Source organism: Schistocerca gregaria, chromosome 6 (assembly GCF_023897955.1).
Source record: "Schistocerca gregaria isolate iqSchGreg1 chromosome 6, iqSchGreg1.2, whole genome shotgun sequence".
Lineage (NCBI taxonomy): Eukaryota > Metazoa > Arthropoda > Insecta > Orthoptera > Acrididae > Schistocerca > Schistocerca gregaria.
In genome coordinates, this window is record NC_064925.1 from 491,391,185 (window position 1) to 491,411,658 (window position 20,474).

The 20,474-nt window shown below is 39.7% G+C and overlaps 1 protein-coding gene across 3 annotated transcripts in view; it reads left to right on the plus strand.

Moving 5' to 3' along the window:
• Positions 1-20,474, plus strand: part of LOC126279071 (N-acetylgalactosaminyltransferase 7) — a 78,420-nt gene that overhangs the window by 29,014 nt on the left and 28,932 nt on the right. For all 3 annotated transcript variants that reach the window (XM_049979528.1, XM_049979527.1, XM_049979526.1), the window contains exons 7-8: positions 8,086-8,203; positions 18,016-18,141. In XM_049979528.1, the coding sequence (XP_049835485.1) occupies positions 8,086-8,203; positions 18,016-18,141 (244 nt within the window). The remainder of the gene's footprint in view (positions 1-8,085; positions 8,204-18,015; positions 18,142-20,474) is intronic.

Below are 20,474 nucleotides of genomic sequence, written 5' to 3' on the forward strand. Positions count from 1 at the left end.
GTAACCCGGAAGGTGTACACGATCAAAGGAAGAGCCACGTGTGAAAGCACCCACGTGATTTACCAACTGACCTGCCTACACTGTGGCGCTTTCTATGTGGGAATGACCAGCAACAAACTGTCCATTCGCATGAATGGACACAGGCAGACAGTGTTTGTTGGTAATGAGGATCACCCTGTGGCTAAACATGCCATGGTGCACGGCCAGCACATCTTGGCACAGTATTACACCGTCCGGGTTATCTGGATACTTCCCACCAACACCAACCTATCCGAACTCCGGAGATGGGAACTTGCCCTTCAGTATATCCTCTCTTCTCAATATCCGCCAGGTGTGTGTGTGTGTGTGTGGGCGCGCGCGGTGTACACCTGTCCTTTTTTCTCCCTAAGGTAAGTCTTTCCGCTCCCGGGATTGGAATGACTCCTTACCCTCTCCCTTAAAACCCACTTCCTTTCGTCTTTCCCTCTCCTCCCCTCTTCCCTGAAGAAGCAATCGTCGGTTGCAAAAGCTAGAAATTCTGTGTGTGTGATTTATTTATTGTGCCTGTCTACCGGCGCTTTCCCCCTTGGTAAGTCTTGGAATCTTTGTTTTTAATGTATTTTTCCCATGTGAAAGTTTCTTTCTATTTTATTAACAATGTAATCACATATATATTAAACTAAAAATATGATATTATGAGGTAAGGGGCGAGTTGTGGTGCCCTGAAAATATTCCAAGTTCAGAGTTGTCATACCCGTTCGGCAAGCCGGGGCTCTTCAGTAACCATGTGGTGCCGAACATTAGCCAGAGCAAGAAGGGTAGCCCCTGCGTATGGTCCAGGCCGACGGCATGGCTGGGAATTCCATGTTGACGCTGTGTCGAGGAATGGGCTTTGTGTTGATGAAGGAGATTTGTATGCCGGAAGTGCCAAAGATAGTGAACTTTGTGAAACCATAATGGCAGACATTTCACAGTTCATGTAGAAATTAATAATAGCCAGAGGAATCATGATACCTTAAAAAGAAACACATACATTACCATTATTTGCATGGCAATTCTGATGTTGGAATCAGATTTTCAATATCTTTATTAGTTTGAAGTTTATTACCTGGCTGTAAATTATACAAGTAACATTCAGCAATGAATTTCCAAAATCTAAACGGTTCATCAGATTTTGTCGATGAACTTGTCTTTAGAAAGCTATTAGTGTAAAGCCAAATTGATATGAATTAGAGGCATGTAACTTGACTAGTACATGAATTATTGGAGGTCAAAGTGGTCGATTACTATTGATCACGTCAGGCCATAAGTACTCCACAGTTACACAAAAAAACGGTAGCAGCATGCTTATAAATATAGTTAATCATCTTTGTTTATATCCGGTATATACTATTCGTGAAGAAATTGGTCAAATATTTACTGTGTTTAGAAAGCACAGGGGCATTAGGCTACTGACCTACTTTTGTTTCTATTCCTTTGATATATGTTTATTCAATCTGTTTATGTATTTAATAATGTTTGTTAGTGTGTTTATGGTCCAGCCGTAGGAATATTTATTTAATTTCAAGTGATTGAAATGTAAATCCAGTATTTCGTAGGTGTTTCAATATGTTTGTGAGTGTGCGTTGGCTTGGAGACATGGTGGGAGCGCTGTAGCCAATCACAGCGCTCGTTACAATGGTAGGTGACTACTGAAGGCATTGGAGAGACTGTATGGAAGTGGGGAAGGAGCATCGGGTCGCACAGGACACCGGTGAGTGCTGGATGGGAAGACGCAACGGACGGTCGCAGGAAATACTTGGAGAGTGTTGAGCAGTTTGCAAGTGGTTGCGGGAGATAGAAATATTTCGTAGTGCCAACTTGTGCACTTGTGAGGTATTCATGGTTTCTGCAGTGAAGACGTAGTATGCGTTTAGAAGTGAATATCTCGCGAGCTATGTTGTTGCTCATAACCAATTACGTGAAGTAGGAATCTATTGTTTCCCTGTTACTCAATGTATATTTTATTTGATTGCTGGACCATCGACACCAATAAGTGTTTTGCAGAAATAAATGGCATTCTTAAAAGTACTTCTGCTATCATGCTAATCATTTAAAGTTGTTAAAATATTACCTGCAGATTTTATTTAATTGTAATCTTTCATTTAGAAATTTCTATGTTAATTCAAAATTCGCAATTGCCGAATGATAGGAAACTTCGACCTTTCGATTCGTGTGTGTACTCATATTATATACTGTAGACTCAGCAGTATTTGGCATGTAGTGTGGCAACTACGTATCCTACCCCCTAGACAACAAAACCAGCCAAAACTTTTAATATTTCAACTCTGAGTCTGAGGGTATGTAGTTGAGGGCCACCATTAATTTTTATTTATTTATTTATTTATTTATTGAAAGCTCGCAGATATAAACACCAGATATTTCATATAACAGAGGAAGTAACCACTCTCTTCAAAGTAGCACCAGTAGTGCCAATTATACTCTGTTAAATTTAGCCTGAGCAAGCACAAATAGCTTACAGGAGTTTAACAATAGTTTAGTTATTAATGCTTTTTCTTCCATATACTCTTGTTTGTTGATATAATATTAGTTTTACCACATCCTTGAAGGTTCTTCTTCACGGTGGAGCCTCAAGAACATGATGGGTGAATAAATAAATAAAATACAAAAGGGATAGGGTTCAAAAACTGTACAGCAATTATAGTAGAATTTTTAGCACAGAGAAATCACTGTTACAAATTTTGTATTGCTGTTGTTTTGGACATTTTTGTGCTTTCATAATGTGTATCTGTCATCAACATGAAAGTTGATTTGAATACCACAGTGCTTTACTAGTCATGGCCCTGTTGGAGATGGTAGTCTGTTGCCTTTCCCCAACCTATGAAGTGACTTCCCTAGTCAGCTACAGGGGACCTACAATTTAACGGGGGCTCCAAACTATAGTGCAGCTGGACATTTTTCATATCTGCAAACATTATCAGAGCTGAAAGAAATGATTAGTGACAGATAAAAATTCTATAATTTACCTTTGGACTCTTGTCTCTTTACCACTGTGCCCCACTATGTACTCATAGCCAGTGTAATTAGCCAACTCACCTTGTAGATGTAGTGCCTACTTTTGCCCTGATTACAGTTAAGTACATTGATTCAGTGAAAAATTAGAAGCATTGGGGAGCCACTCACATACATGATGTTCAACTGCTGTTAAAAATTCACTGATGTTGGTTGGAACAGGGCCAGTGGGGAACGTGTCACATTCTGTGCTGCTCTGGATGTGCCCAATGGTATTGAGCTCATTTAACATCAAGGGTGTTTGAGGCTTCCTCAAGTAGTTATAACTCACACTGAGGGGGCAAAAGTCACAGGATACCTCCTAATATAATGTTGGATTTCCTTTCGCCCAGCATAATGCAGGTACTCAACTTGGCATGGACTTAACAAGCCACTGGAAGTCCCCTGCAAAAGCAATGAACCATGGTGCCAATATAGCTGTCCATAATTGTAAAAGTGTTGACAGTGCAAGTTTTTGCAGTTTTATCCCATGATTGAAGGGCCTGACGTCAGCCTATCTGGGTGGCCAAATTATTGGCTTGAATCGTCCAGAATGTTCTTCAAACCAGTTGTGAACAGTTGTGGCCCAGTGACATAGCATATTGTTATCCATAAAAAATTATATCATTGTTTGGAATATTAGTCTATGAATGGCTGCATATGGTCTCAAAGTAGCCAAATGTAACTATTCCCAGTCAACGATTGATTCAGTTGGACCAGAGGACCCAGTCCATTCGGCGTAAACACAGCCCACAGTATTACGGAGTTACCACCAGCTTGCACAGTGCCTTGTTGACAATTTGGACCCATGGCTTGGCGGGGTACATTCCACACTCCAGCCCTACCATCAACTCTTACCACCTGAGGTTTGGTCTCATCTGACCAGGCCATGGTGATGTGGGGTCCAACCGATACAGTCACAAGCCCAGGAGAGGCACTGCAGGTGATGTCATGCTCATGCTCTTAGCAAAGGCACTCATGTTGGTCCTCTGCTGCCATAACTCAAAACACCAAATTTTACAATGCTTTCCTAACGGATATATTAGTCATATGTTCCACATTAGTTTCAGTGGCTACTTCGGTGTTGCTTGTCTGTTAACACTAGCAACACGATGCGTATGCCACTGCTTTAGGTTGTTAAGTGAAGGCTGTTGGCAACTGTGTTGTCCACAGTGAGAGGTAATGCCTGAAATTTGATATTCTCAGCACACTGTGGATCTTGGAAAATTGAATTCCCTAACGATCTCTAAAATGGAAAATCCCATTCATCTAGCTCCAACTACCATTCCACATTCAAAGTCCGTTAATTCCTGGCCTGCAGCCATAATCACATCAGAAACTTTTTCACATGAATCACCCAAGTACAAATGGTAGCTGTGCCAATGCGCTGCTCTTTATACCTTGTGTAAGCAATAGTACCGCCATCTGTAGATATGCATATTGCTGTCCAATGACTTTTGTCACCGCAGCGTGAAGTGTTGAATTGCTTGCTGAAAGTAGTAGGTAGCTGATGTAAATGAACAAATGGGTGCACATGGTCAGACAGTAAGAACATGTGTTGTTCTCCAGTGTGAGATGATTTTGAGATGTACACTGTTTGATCAAAAGTATGTGGACACCCTACATAAAGCCGAATTGATCACTAGATGCAATGAGAGGCAGACTTTCAGTATAAAAGGGGTGGGGGAGTATTTTGTTGTCAGCAGAGAAGCAGCAACAGCAGAAGGGATTAGCCAGGAGAGCTCAGGGACTTCAAACAGTACTAATCATAGGCTGTCACCTGAGTAACTGTCACTTGTGGAAACACAAACGAACAACCACAGCTAAGCCAAGACAGGCAGACACCATGTACTGACGGGCAGGGACCATCAGGCGTTACAGAGAGAAATTGTAAAACATCACATGAAATCGTGAATAACTGGTGAATGCTACCGGCGATCCAGTTAACACAGTGAGAGTGCCAAGGAGTTAAAAGAATGGGATACAGTGGTTGAAAAGCTCCTCATAGCCACAAATTTCTGTAGTCAATGCTAAGTGGGCAAATGCCTGGAGAAAGTTATCTGCCATCAAGTGTCAACAGTAAAGTAGGAAGGAGATGGTATTACGATGTAGTGGGGTGGGTTTTCAGATTAAAGCATGGTCCACTTATTGCACTTACGAAAATGCTAAATATGGAAGGATATGAAAACATTGTACAACATTGTACATTGTGCACAGTAGAGAAACAGTTTGGAGATGATTGTATCAGCATGACAACACACCCCGTCATAATGCAACATCTTCAAGGTGTGATTTGTGGACAATGAGAATCCCAACCTGAACCCAATGGAATACCTTCGAGATGAGTTAGAACGTTGACTTTGCTGCAGACTCCAGCATCTAGCATCACTACCTTTGCTAGTTTCTTCTCTTGAGAAAGAATGGGCTGCCATTCTTCCGCAGATGTAGACACCTCATTGAAAATATCTCTAACAGAGTTCCAGCCATTATAAAGATGAATGGTGGACACATTCCACGTTAATGTCCACTAATAAGTGCGTGGATACATTTGATTAGATACTGTATTAGAAGCCTCTTGTCCTCCAGTGTGAACCTCCTGCACCATTTGTGTGCCTAGTGGCATCCAGATGCATCACCCCATATGGTTTTCAACATGCTTGTACATTGGCATGTACCAGGTCAACTTTTTCCATGCTTTGGATATCTATTGAAGTGTTCCTGCAACTACTTCTTTGTCTTATTGGGGGGAGGGGGGGGGGGGTTGCTGTGGACGGAGCTTGTGTAGTACACATTTCTGCCACTAGGCGTTTATAGTGCAGCTCATTGTCAGTTTAGTGCCACCTGTGTTGGTCACCTGGTTTGTTCTCTTCATCAGCAGTGATTGTTTTTGCTAAGATTGTTGTTTTGCTCTTGTTACATTTTTTATGGTGGCAAGTCTAAGTGAACAATGTGCAGCTGTAAAATTTTGTTGTTTGTTCAGTAAAAATGATGCTGAACCTGTTTCTAATATTGAAAACAACTTACCAAGATGATGCTATAGGAAAAACTTAAATGTACAAGTGGTCTGCTAGATTTAAAAATGGCGACATGTCGATTGATGACAAACCTCATTCTGAATGTCCATCAACTGCCCGAATCGGCGAAAATATTGAAAAAATTGGGAGGAATAGATCAAATTACTAGCAGAGTTAGTATTTTCTTAGGCTTCTCCTGTACAAAATCAATGTGAAATATTTAGTGTACCTAAGATGTTAGAAAATGATACTCTTAGTTCATCCCAAATATTTACCATTGGGTTTAAGTTGTGGCTTGTGCTCATATGTCTGGCAAATCCACCTGATTCTGTGCAAACCATGATGTAATTGATATTGCATTGCAAAAAAATGCATTAGCGTGCTGATCAAGAAAAGGTCCAATACATCAGTTGTTCATATAGTTACGGAAGCAAGCAGCAGTTGGAGATCTTTATAAACATTTGCCTTCATTTTGCCATCACCTAGAATGAATGGCCTGAGTTCAAAGTAGGAGTAACCACTCCAGACCACCATCACTAAGAAACACTTTTGTAAATACTATTTGCAGGGCACTCCCTTCACATGCCCATCTGGGGCCATAACATGTAGCATGCTGCATCACCATGTGAAACTTTTTTTTTCTCATAGATTGGTGATGGCATTGCTTATGCCCCTGTGAGATATATAGTTCTTTTGATCAGTAGTTGCTGAACTGCAGCACAATGAAAGAAGAGTACTTTTATCTTTTGGAAAAATGTCTGTCAATGATGCCTCCTTCCAACCCTGGTCAGCTGAAATGCATTCATCTGTACTGATGTTTGTGTGGCACAGTGTGCTTTAAACTTTGGAATTTGTTATTAATTAATTAAATTGTACTTCCAAATGATACTGGAGTCCATTGCTTTCCTGAAGTTTCTGCTTCACCACGTTGTTAACATGAATGCATTGCATTGCATGTACAGAGGTGGGTAAGAAGGAAGGGAGATTGCACTTATTGTGGAAGAAGAGCAGAAGCTGGTACATTTATCTGATTTTTGGTGAATATTATTTAATTGGATAGATAATAAATCTGCTCACCAATTGACAGCAGAACACATACATAAAAATGGTAGTAATTGTCAATTACAACCGTCTTTTATGTTTGTGTTGTGCTGCCACTTGGTGAGTAGCTATTTTATTCATCCAATTAAATAATTGTATCTAAAAACAAAGATGATGTTACTTTACCAAACAAAAGTGCTGGCAGGTCAATAGACACACAAACATACACACAAAATTCGAGCTCTGCTTGTGTCTGTGTATGTGCAGATGTGTGTGTGTGTGTGTGTGTGTGTGTGTGTGTGTGTGTGTGTGTGTGTGTGTGTGCGCGCGCGAGTGTATACCTATCCTTTTTCCCCCTAAGGTAAGTCTTTCCGCTCCCAGGATTGGAATGACTCCTTACCCTCTCCCTTAAAACCCACATCCTTTCATCTTTCCCTCTCCTTCCCTCATTCCTGACGTAGCAACCGCCGGTTGTGAAAGCTTGAATTTTGTGTGTATGTTTGTGTTTGTTTGTGTGTGTATCGACCTGCCAGCGCTTTTGTTTGGTAAGTCACATCATCTTTGCTTTTAGATATATTTTTCCCACGTGGAATGTTTCCCTCTATTATATTCATACAATTAAATAATTATTTTGTCAATAATTGATTAATGTCTGTGAATATATGTAACATGACATTCGTCTGCATGTGAGCACTTGCAACTCGGATATTGTTGCATTGTATTTGCTTTTATGTAAAGTGAAATGCATAGCCTGATGTTTGAGCATGTCATTAGTATTAGTGTGTGTCCATGGGTTTCCTAATTGTGTGTATAAGTCACTTTTCGTAACAGTTTCAACTGAGTTGCTTCCATGCTCCTGTATACCAACATTTCATAGTTATAGTTTTGTTATTCTATTTCAGGCAGATACAGAATACTTTGACATTTAATAATAAGAGGAAAAAGTCTAGTCAGATATGTTTTTCTTTTCATAAAATTGTCAGTGTATTATATGTTATAGGTCCCCAACACATGCTGGTGGTCTGTTCGCAATAAATCGGAAATATTTTCTGGAACTGGGCGCATATGATCCTGGACTGCTTGTTTGGGGTGGTGAAAACTTTGAACTTTCTTTCAAGGCAAGTAGTAAAACTAAAATCACCTACATATAGTCATCTAACAAATTGTTTTAATGATAATCTTAATTTGAGAGTTTTAAGGAGGCAGAGCAATTGAAATCGCCTGTTACTATTTGTACCACAATATTCCATATTTTATGGAGACTGATCTGCCAGATTTTCCACAAGAGAGATCCTGTAATATTGTACTCATGAAAAAGGCACAACAAACTGGTAGTTAAGTATTTGAAAGACCCAGAAACCTAGATATTAATTTCTGCATTTAAAAAGTGTTCATACCCAAGAAACTATTTACATTATTACAATTTTGACCAATGCTTAACTAGGAAAGATGTGATAGAAACACACACATCTGATATTGAAAAGCAATTTAAACTCATTGATGTGGTCAGACGAAGTGGTAAATACAATTTACATTATATTTTTCTTAATTGTTATTGTATTTACTTATTTTAGAGAATTTATGGATACTTAAAAGAAGTAATCTTCTACAGAAATGCTTAATCTGGACCCCTTGATGTAATATGGTCTTCAGTGAGACTTAACATGCTGCTCCCATTAGATTCCTGTCTTGTTCTTTTCTTCTCTCTTGAAATTGTCACCAACTTCTTTTGTTCATTTAACGTATATTCACCTGGTTACATGTTATGCCTATTAGCGTTCCATTTTCATTGCAGCCGCAATTACTGTGTGTCCTGCTCCAGTGTATTCTGCAGTCAATTTATTTGTTTGTTTTCAGTTCTACTAGTGATTCCCAATGTGTTTCTCTATAGATAGCTGAGCAGCCCTCAACTTGTGAACTATTTTTATGCATTGAAATTGCATGTCCACACAAAAGGCATTACTTGATCTCACAAACAGACAACATTCAAATGAGAGTTCTGGATGAGAAACTTGGTACATAATCTTTCCATATACATAGAAGGTAGACTGCATTGCCCCTACCCCTTGTGAGAGAGGATATTGGAAAGAAGAGGATTCCATGAATCATCATAATTGGAAGCCCTCATCCCAGTCATCAGTAGACCTGCCCTTTGATGATTTCTACTGCTTCCATGGCAGTAGAATCCCAAAGGTATGAGGTTATGTCCAGCATCTGAATCTTGTCATAATTAATGGAATGGCCTGTGGAAATGCACCATAGGTTTGTTTGATTGTTCTAAGTGGTCTGCCATTGGTGTTTAATGAGCTGTTGTGTTTGTGTGCTTTGTCCTACTTAGCGGTTACAACACATTGACATGAAATTTTATGGATTTCTGCCTTTCGTAAAATCACTCTGTCTTTTGTATGTAAAACAGTTGCAGTCTTGTAAGGTGGACTCAAGCCCTTTCCTATGTTTTTCTCGAAAATTGCCAGAATCACAAACATGTGCCACACATGGAAGAAAATCCATAGATATTGCAAACTCTCTTACCACTTCCTGTGATTAGTCTGAAGTTTTAGATTTTTTTTAATGTATCATCAACATCAGTGTTTCTCAAATTCAACCAGCAGATGTATCCAATTTCCTGGAGGTTGTAAGCAACGTAGCCTAAATGGGCTCTGAAAATTCTAAGAGCACTTGCTCATAATGTACAAAGTGTAAACATAGCTAAATGCCCCGCAAGTATAAATCCGTGTTGATGGGTTTACTGTACACTGAATACCATAGAGAAACACCCTTTATCTATCAAACTAACATTCAAAAAATGGTAAAAAGCCAGTCTTCACTCGTTTCATGGTTACCTTGAAATTCCTGTGAATGGTGGTGCACTAAGAATGTATCGCCATCACATCTACAAAACATCATTGGTTTTAAAACTGCAGAGTAAGCACTTCCACTTAGTAATCTAACTTAAATTTATCACTAGAAGCGATATAGAGTTGCACATGGTGCCTCCTTACATTTAAAAAAAAAATACTACTTAACAAATAGAAAGTGGTGGATAGTGTATGCTTAAGTAATGGTTTTGTGTTTGACTCAAACTTGCTGCCAATTAGTTAAGAGTCTAAGTTAATAAACTGGGTCACCTTTCATGGTCAGTCAGTGACAGTGGCTGGAAGATTCTCAGATAAAAATTGCAAAAGGAAGCGGTCAGTCAGTGACAGTGGCTGGAAGATTCTTGGATAAAAATTACAAAAGGAAGCATCATTCCATTTCATTGGGCGTGATTTATTTAATCAAGATTTACTTTTAGCCACTCGACCGTGGTCTTTTGTAAGGCTACAACAGACCTAATTCCCACGCTACTTAGTTATTGCTGTAAGGAAATTCAGTATGGCTTCTGAGTTCCCTCAAATAATATACTCCTGTATTTCTGTATTTATAATGCTTATTTTTCCATAAACATATACACTTCTGCTGGATAACATCAAACTTCTGTCAAAACATAGTGTCTGGCAATAAACCTTTACGTAGAAGTCTGTCCAAAGGCTGAATGACATTTTATTAACATTTCATTTCTCTGCCTGGGGACTGGGTGTTTGTGTTGCCCTCATCATTTCATTATCATCATTATTCATGACAGTGGCTAGATTGGAGTATGAAAAAAAATTGGACTGTGTAAAAATTGGGACTTTGTATGGGTGTTGATGACCACGCAGTCGAGCGCCCCACAAACCAAACATCATCATTGTCATTAACATTTCATTTGTCTGTTCGACATCATAACTATTGTCAAAATCATTTATATTGTCTAAAGACTTGGTCCTTCTCCGAAATAGGTTGCAATTCTAGGAACTTATATATTTGTGCCTATGAAGGTACTTTCTCTTATGAAGTTATTGAAATTGTGGTCCCACCTTGAAGACATGGCATGATTCTCCACTGCAAGTAAAATAACATCCACAAAATAATTGCCCTCTCTTCTACACTAACTTATTTTACGATTTCCATTCGTGAGTCCCATGTGTCAGTAAGAACACATAGCGATACACATCATCCCTTTGGAGTTGTATATAACACTGCAAGAAAAAGCAGTTATGTCCCAGATATGTGCCCAAAAGATCATGAAATATTTTATCTGCTCGGAAAACTTAAAGTATCAAATTACCTTTTGTTTATTTCTATCAAGAACTTCGTTTGCTAGCGGTGTGTGGCGGAGGGCACTTTACGTGCCACTGTCATTCATTACCTCCCTTTTCTGTTCCAGTCGCGTATGGTTTGCGGGAAGATCCGTCCCCTTAAAAATGAAGAGCCTGTAATTGGAGATGATTTTCTTATCTCTGTTATCTAAAATTCGTCATTTGCAAAAATGACCACATTATGCACTCTCTCCATGGCACATGTGAAGGGGGAGAAAACTAGTGCTTTCCTTAGGGAAAGATTTTTTTTTAATTGATGTGCCAGTCAGAACAGATTTATCTTTTGAAAGGAAACACGATTTACTTAGAAGAGTGGTAGCTTCCTTAAACAGTATGAAAAAAAAAAAAAAGTTCCCATTTACACTTGTGCATGGCACCAAAGAAGAGAGCTAAACTGACCTGAATAATACCGAGCATTCACTTTTCCAGATATGATTGACCCTTGCACTACACAGTTGGCATAAATTTTTGTTTCTCTTGGAATCCACTGACAATTTAAGGTACTGCTCGGTTTATTCTTGATCCTGCCACACAGGTTTTTATGTATTAATTCATGACACTCAAAATCTCACCAAGTATTAGAGCACTTTCAGAAGAATGTTATTTATCCCAACCTAGCAGCCATAAGTAATTTAAATACTATTGTCAAGAAGATGCAAATTTGAAGCACTAGCACATTGAAGACTTAATTGTGATGTGAGACAAATATGGAGCCGCATAGCTATCTCTTAACACTGAATGATTGCTTTACATAAGGTTCAGGAATTTTTCGCCGATACTGGAGCTGCCCTTGGTGTAATAAATCGTAATAGAACATCAGATTAGTATGGTAGCTACCCTGTATCCATTTTAGGGATTAGCTCCAAAATATTTGTATCTGCCAAGTAGTTTTTCTATTGAACACTTAGACACAGACTTCCAGTGGGTGCCAGCCACAACACGCTTTTCCCTAAAATTAAGAAGGCCTCTACTTTACGTGATGGGCAGTTACTGTATTTAATAAATTGTCTTTACAAGTGCCCAGAGAACTTAATAAAGTTCATTTATGTCCTTTGTAATGCTTCATTCTCTCCAACTCTAAAGAGTTCTTGTGGAATATAGAAAAAGGTCAGATTTCTTTGTGTGTTCCTCTACCCCATCCCCTCTCCCACTCACATGAATGAACATTCTTATTCTCCCAGTGAAGGGTTGTCCTTGCTGGGAAGCTGCATTGTGAACTAAGGATTCTGCAGTTATACAGGGTGTATCTAAAGAATCATCAGATTTAAAAAAAAATCATAACTATTATGTTATATGAGATATGAATGTGAACAACGTACTGTTGGAAAGGTCAAACTCTCAAGTTTTACATGGCTTCTGGTAGGTAGCAGTAGTGTGTGCCCACTTCAGTTCTAGTAAAAATGGTGTTGGGACAACAGAAAGCATTTTGTTTTCTACGTTTCGTGCAGTGCGGGCCAGTAATAACTGTTCAGTGTGACTAGATATGGTGATGATCCTCCTGCAGCACAAAGCATTAGATGATGACATGAACATGGTTCAGCCTTCATTATTGGCCTCAAAGGTCACTGGACCTGACTATGTGATCATTTCTTGTGGGGATTTATAAAAGAGTCTTATGTGCATCTGTTACCAACAACAATGAATGAACTTAGACATAGCATAACAGCAGCTGTGGAAGCAGTAATTCAAGACATGCTGCAGTGTGCGAACGGCTTGAATACCGCTCCTGTTCAACAGAAAACAAAATCCTTTTTTTTTTTTTTTTTTTAATGCCCCAATGTTCTGGAAACTTAGAGATTCAAATCTCAACCTTTAATGTCAGTCAGAGGCCACGCCATGTATACCTGTCAAGGGAGAAGTTGTAAAGTCGTTCATATTGAGTCTCGGTGGTCTTTTTTGACACACACTCTCATCTGGCACCTAACTTGAGCTCACAGTAGTTCTTAAAATCCATTATATACACAGTATTATTTAGTAAATATATTTCCTCCCTTGCTGTCTTTTACATCTGTAATTAGTTTTTGTAAGTAAATTAATTATTCAGTAATTATTATCAAGCTGGAATGAGGCGGATTGAGCGTAGACTGCAAATCAGTGCTGTGCTACGCTGTGAATAACTCTAGCACGCTGCAGTTTAACTGTCTGTTTTTCTTTTACTAAAATGTAGACTTTCACGGCCAGAAATATCATGTCCATTATAATTATCCAGGCTGTTATGCCGTGGTCGGTTGATGAATTTTGTCTCAATTCCCAACGTTTCGTCTCCGACTGCAGGAGACATCTTCAAGGGGGTCCGTAGGTCGATAGAAGGTCCAACACACCCACTGGCTCGCTACTGACTGCCGCGAAATTCTGTCTCCGCGAGCTCCCGCGCCGCGGTGTGACGTCACGTGTTTTGAAAACGTCAGTGCAATTGGCCGCTGTCCGTCGCCGTCGATCGCCATTGCCATCACCCAGTAGTAGACGGGTGGTACACATCGTCTTTAACACTGGCATCCATATACCGTTTAATTTCACGCCCTCCTCCTTTCGGTTGAAATTATTTGGGTGTTTAGCGATTTCGATTGCCTCCCTGTAGAGCCTTTCGTAGTATCCGCTTGTGGCCGCTAGTACTTGCGTCTCCTCGAAACGAATATTGTGGTTCCCTGGCTGGAAAGCATGCTCCGCAACAGCTGATCGATCCGTTTCTCCTCTTCTACAATTTCCCTTGTGCTCTTCCAAACGTTTAGAAACCGTTCATCTAGTTGTACCTACATAAACATCACCACAGCTGCATGGGATCCTATACACTCCAGCTTTTTCCAAAGGTTTGCGAGCGTCCTTGGCAGGCTTAAGGTATTCCTGTATCTTCCTGGTGGGCTTGTAAATTACGGTAATATTCCGCTTCGTCAAGATCCTCCCTATTCTTTCCGTTACATTTTTAACAAACGGCAGAAAAACCTTAGATTTTGCAGTAGCCTGTACATCAGTATGATTTCTGCGTGGCTGCCTCAACGCACGTTTTATTTCGGCGGACGAATATCCGTTCTTCATTAGTGCATTGTGGAGATGTTCCATCTCAGCGTCGAGCAACTCAGGTTCACAAATATTTTTAGCTCTGTCCGCTAACTTCTTGATAACACCCCACTTCTGTTGTGGGTGGTGGTTCGAATCCCGGTGCAAATAACAGTCCGTGTGCGTGGGTTTGCGGTATACTGAGTGGCCCAAACTACCATTTTCATTTCTAAAAACAAGCACATAGAGGAAATGTAATTTGCCGTCTACCGCCTCCTCCATTGTAAACTGAATTCTCGAGTTTATGCTGTTTAGATGTTCGTGAAACCAGCTTAGTTCCCCCTACCATGTCTCCACAGCACAAACGTGTCATCCACGTATCGGAACCATACATTTGGTTTTTTGCTGGCAGTACCTAAGGCCTTTTCTCCGACTTTCTCCATAAAGAAGTTTGCAATTACGGGACTTAGGGGGCTTCCCATAGCCACGCCATCCATTTGCTCATAAAACTGTTCATTCCACTTGAAGTATGTGGTCGTCAAACAACACTTAATTAGTTCTAAAATATCGTCAGGAAAAATTCGATCCAGCTCTTCCAACACATCATTAAGCGGAACCATAGTAAACAGCGATACCACATCGAAGCTGACCAATATGTCCTCCGGCTGGACCACTATGCCATCCAATCTGCTGATGAAATGTGTTGAATTCTTTTATATAAGAGTCCGAATGGCCCACATGTGGTTTCAACAGCGTAGTCAAAAACTTGGCTAACGAGTAGGTGGGCGAACCAATGGCACTTGGTATCGGTTATAACGGCACATTTTCTTTATGAATTTTGGGCACTCCATAAAGCCTTGGTGGTAGCGCAACCAAATTGCACAGACCTTTCTGTACACTCTCTTCAATGGAGGACATTTTTATTAATCGCGACACAGTTCTGAGAACATTGTCAGTGGGGTCCTTATTCAGTTTCCTGTATGCTTGCGGATCCAATAGATCAGTAATTTAATCTGGTAGTCGGCCACATCCATAACCACCATTGCGCTTCCTTTGTCAGCTGGGAGAACCAAAATACTATCGTCGTCATTCAGGAGTTTTAAAGCTCTTCTATCACCCACAATTATATTACTTTTCGGTGGTTTTGCATTGGCTAATATTCTCACTGTTTCTATACGGATTTCTTCAGCTGTTACAGAATCCACACTGCGAATTCCTGCTACTACACTGGCTATAATTTCTTCCGTGGGCACAAAACGCGGACTAACAGCAAAATTTCCTCCCTTGGCAAGCACAGATGTCTTATCGTCAGATAATGAACGTTTGAACAAATTGATAACGGTCCGGGAAACGTCTAAATGCATATGTCGACAACGTCTAGTGGACAGAAGAAGTAGTTTGATAATTTGCTACCTAATCAGACTGTTCGGCATTTAGACGTTTCCCAGACCGTTATCAATTTGTCCAAACGTTCGCTATCTGACGATAAGACATCTGTGCTTGCCAAGGGAGGAAATTTTGCTGTTAGTCCGCGTTTTGTGCCCACGGAAGAAATTATAGCCAGTGTAGTAGCAGGAATTCGCAGTGTGGATTCTGTAACAGCTGAAGAAATCCGTATAGAAACAGTGAGAATATTAGCCAATGCAAAACCACCGAAAAGTAATATAATTGTGGGTGATAGAAGAGCTTTAAAACTCCTGAATGACGACGATAGTATTTTGGTTCTCCCAGCTGACAAAGGAAGCGCAATGGTGGTTATGGATGTGGCCGACTACCAGATTAAATTACTGATCTATTGGATCCGCAAGCATACAGGAAGCTGAATAAGGACCCCACTAACAACGTTCTCAGAACTGTGTCGCGATTAATAAAAATGTCCTCCATTGAAGAGAGTGTACAGAAAGGTCTGTGCAATTTGGTTGCGCTACCACCAAGGCTTTATGGAGTGCCCAAAATTCATAAAGAAAATGTGCCGTTAAGACCGATACCAAGTGCGATTGGTTCGCCCACCTACTCGTTAGCCAAGTTTTTGACTACGCTGTTGAAACCACATGTGGGCCATTCGGACTCTTATATAAAAGAATTCAACACATTTCATCAGCAGATTGGATGGCATAGTGGTCCAGCCGGAGGACATATTGGTCAGCTTCGATGTGGTATCGCTGTTTACTATGGTTCCGCTTAATGATGTGTTGGAAGAGCTGGATCGAATTTTTCCTGACGATGTTTTAGAACTAATTAAGTGTTGTTTGACGACCACATACTTCAAGTGGAATGAACAGTTTTATGAGCAAATGGATGGCGTGGCTATGGGAAGCCCCCTAAGTCCCGTAATTGCAAACTTCTTTATGGAGAAAGTCGGAGAAAAGGCCTTAGGTACTGCCAGCAAAAAACCAAATGTATGGTTCCGATACGTGGATGACACGTTTGTGCTGTGGAGATATGGTAGGGGGAACTAAGCTGGTTTCACGAACATCTAAACAGCATAAACTCGAGAATTCAGTTTACAATGGAGGAGGCGGTAGACGGCAAATTACATTTCCTCTATGTGCTTGTTTTTAGAAATGAAAATGGTAGTTTGGGCCACTCAGTATACCGCAAACCCACGCACACGGACTGTTATTTGCACCGGGATTCGAACCACCACCCACAACAGAAGTGGGGTGTTATCAAGACGTTAGCGGACAGAGCTAAAAATATTTGTGAACCTGAGTTGGCTCGACTCTGAGATGGAACATCTCCAGAATGCGCTAATGAAGAACGGATATTCGTCCGCCGAAATAAAACGTGCGTTGAGGCAGCCACGCAGAAATCATACTGATGTACAGGCTACTGCAAAATCTAAGGTTTTCCTGCCGTTTGTTAAAAATGTAACGGAAAGAATAGGGAGGATCTTGACGAAGCGGAATATTACTGTAATTTACAAGCCCACCAGGAAGATACAGGAATACCTTAAGCCTGCCAAGGACGCTCGCAAACCTTTGGAAAAAGCTGGAGTGTATAGGATCCCATGCAGCTGTGGTGATGTTTATGTAGGTACAACTAGATGAACGGTTTCTAAACGTTTGGAAGAGCACAAGGGAAATTGTAGAAGAGGAGAAACGGATCGATCAGCTGTTGCGGAGCATGCTTTCCAGCCAGGGAACCACAATATTCGTTTCGAGGAGACGCAAGTACTAGCGGCCACAAGCGGATACTACGAAAGGCTCTACAGGGAGGCAATCGAAATCGCTAAACACCCAAATAATTTCAACCGAAAGGAGGAGGGCGTGAAATTAAACGGTATATGGATGCCAGTGTTAAAGATGATGTGTACCACCCGTCTACTACTGGGTGATGGCAACGGCGATCGACGGCGACGGACAGCGGCCAATTGCACTGACGTTTTCAAAACACGTGACGTCACACCGCGGCGCGGAGACGGAATTTAGCGGCAGTCAGTAGCGAGCCAGTGGGTGTGTTGGACCTTCTATCGACCTACGGACCCCCTTGAAGATGTGTCCCGCAGTCGGAGACGAAACGTTGGGAATTGAGACAAAATTCATCAACCGACCATGGCATAACAGCCCGGATAATTCTAATGGACATGTTTTTCTTTTATTTGCTGTTGCTATTCTGGCACCCTTTGTAATTAATAATAATAAATACTGCTTAAGTAGTCATATTTATACCAAGCAGTGTACATTAACAAAAGTTTACATGTGATTCTGTTTTGAGTTCATAATATGTTTAGCTATGTTTGATTTGTAATGCAGATTTGGCAATGTGGAGGTAGTATCGAATGGGTTCCTTGCTCACGTGTGGGGCATGTTTATCGTGGATTTATGCCATACAACTTTGGAAAACTTGCTCAACGGAAGAAAGGACCTCTCATCACCATCGTAAGTATTTTTTATTACTTTATATTGCTTAATATCGCAACTGTAATGAAACACGGAAACTAAGAATGGATCTATTAAACTATCCTTAAATTATTTCGGGCAACCACTGCCAATCATGTTTGTGTATTAAATAATGATAATAATAATAATAATAATAATAATAATAATAATAATAATAATAATAATAATAATAATAATACTGAAAACAGAATTGAAAGCAAGAAACAAAACAAAGGCTATAAATACTTATGCTATACCAATATTGACCTACTCATTTGGACTAGTGAAATGGAGTAACCCAGACCTAGAAGCACTCAATACACTTACACAATCACAATGCCACAGATATAGAATACATCACATACATTCAGCAACAGGAAGATCCACATTAAGCAGAAAGAAAGGAGGAAGGAGATTTATCGACATAAAAAACCTACATTATGGACAGGTTGACAACTTAAGAAAATTCTTTCTAGAAAGAGCAGAAACTAGCAAAATACACAAAGCAATCACTCATGTAAATACATCGGCTACACCTCTGCAATTTCATAACCACGTCTACAACCCTTTAGATCACATAACATCAACAGGTACGAAGAAAGTAAATTGGAAAAAGAAAACACTACATGGCAAGCACCTGTATCATCTAACACAGCCACACATCAATCAAGACGCATCCAACACATGGCTAAGAAAAGGTAATATATACAGTGAGACGGAAGGATTCATGATTGCAATACAGGATCAAACAATAAACACCAGATATTACGGCAAAATATTAATAAAGATCCCAATACCACAACAGATAAATGCAGACTTTGCAAACAACAAATAGAAACAGTAGATCACATAACAAGCGGATGTACAATACTAGCAAATACAGAATACCCCAGAAGACATGACAATGTAGCAAAAATAATACATCAACAACTTGCCATACAACTAAACTAATAAAACAACATGTTCCCACATACAAGTATGCACCACAAAATGTTCTGGAGAATGATGAATACAAATTATACTGGAACAGAACCATTATAACAGATAAAACGACACCACATAACAAACCTTACATCATACTCACCAATAAAAAGAAGAAATCAGCACAACTAATTGAAATATCCATACCCAATACAACAAATATACAGAAGAAAACAGGAGAAAAAATTGAAAAATATAACCAACTGGCTGAGGAAGTCAAGGACATGTGGCATCAGGATAAAGTTGACATTATACCAATTATACTATCAACTACAGGAGTCATACCACACAATATCCACCAGTACATCAACGCAATACAGCTACATCCAAACTTATATATACAACTACAGAAATCTGTAATTATTGATACATGTTCAATTACCCGAAAGTAAATGTAATGTAACATATACCGTACAGTTAAAAGGAAGTCACGCATAATCAAGGTCTGCGACACTTTCCATTTTTAACCAGACATAACGTCTGAGACAGGAAAGATAATAGTAACAATAATAATAATAATAATAATAATAATAATAATAATAATAATAATAATAATCTCAGTGTATCACTAATCTAGATATGTCACTGAAAATATTAAAACAGGAAAACACAATAAGTTTGTTTCCTATTTTTTATTTTTATTTTATTTTATTATTTTTTTTTAATACAAGAAAATCCACATTTGAACCAAAATCCAATGTTTCCTTTCTTCACATCCAGTTGAATCAGATCCCTAAACCATTGTGAGTTGGGAGAAGGAACGTTCACAGGAATCAATTAAGAACTATACTGTGGCATACATCCAGATTTCCTTCCTTTTTAAAACTTGGTGAGTTGTTGGGAAATACAATTGTCTATTTATTTATCCATCCATTAATTCATTCTCTCAGCCAAGGATCATCTTAAAATAATAATGGGTTTGTCATCATAATACAATGAAAATAAATAGCTCAAAAATTTACATACATACTTACAGATTATGTAAGTATGCATGTATGAGGGTAGGACAGGTCGTCGGCCATGGATGTTAGCCTGAAATGATTTAGGAAAACCACATAAAACCTAAAACAGAATGGCTGGACAGAGCAACTCCATCATTCCGAATATGAGGTCAGTGTCGTAACAACTGCACTGCCTCTTTCAGTTGGTCCCTACTGTGCACTGTTCATGATATACACACGCTTGCTCCAGATAACTTATAATGTAAAACATGGTTTTGCTTGTCATCACTCTACATGGACATTCTGCTATGCCCCTTCCACAAAATCCAGTCTGTTTGGAAAACAATCCAAGCCTGTAAACGTGTCACTATGCCCCAAGCACGTCTTCTTGTCCTTCCCTCACCCCACCTC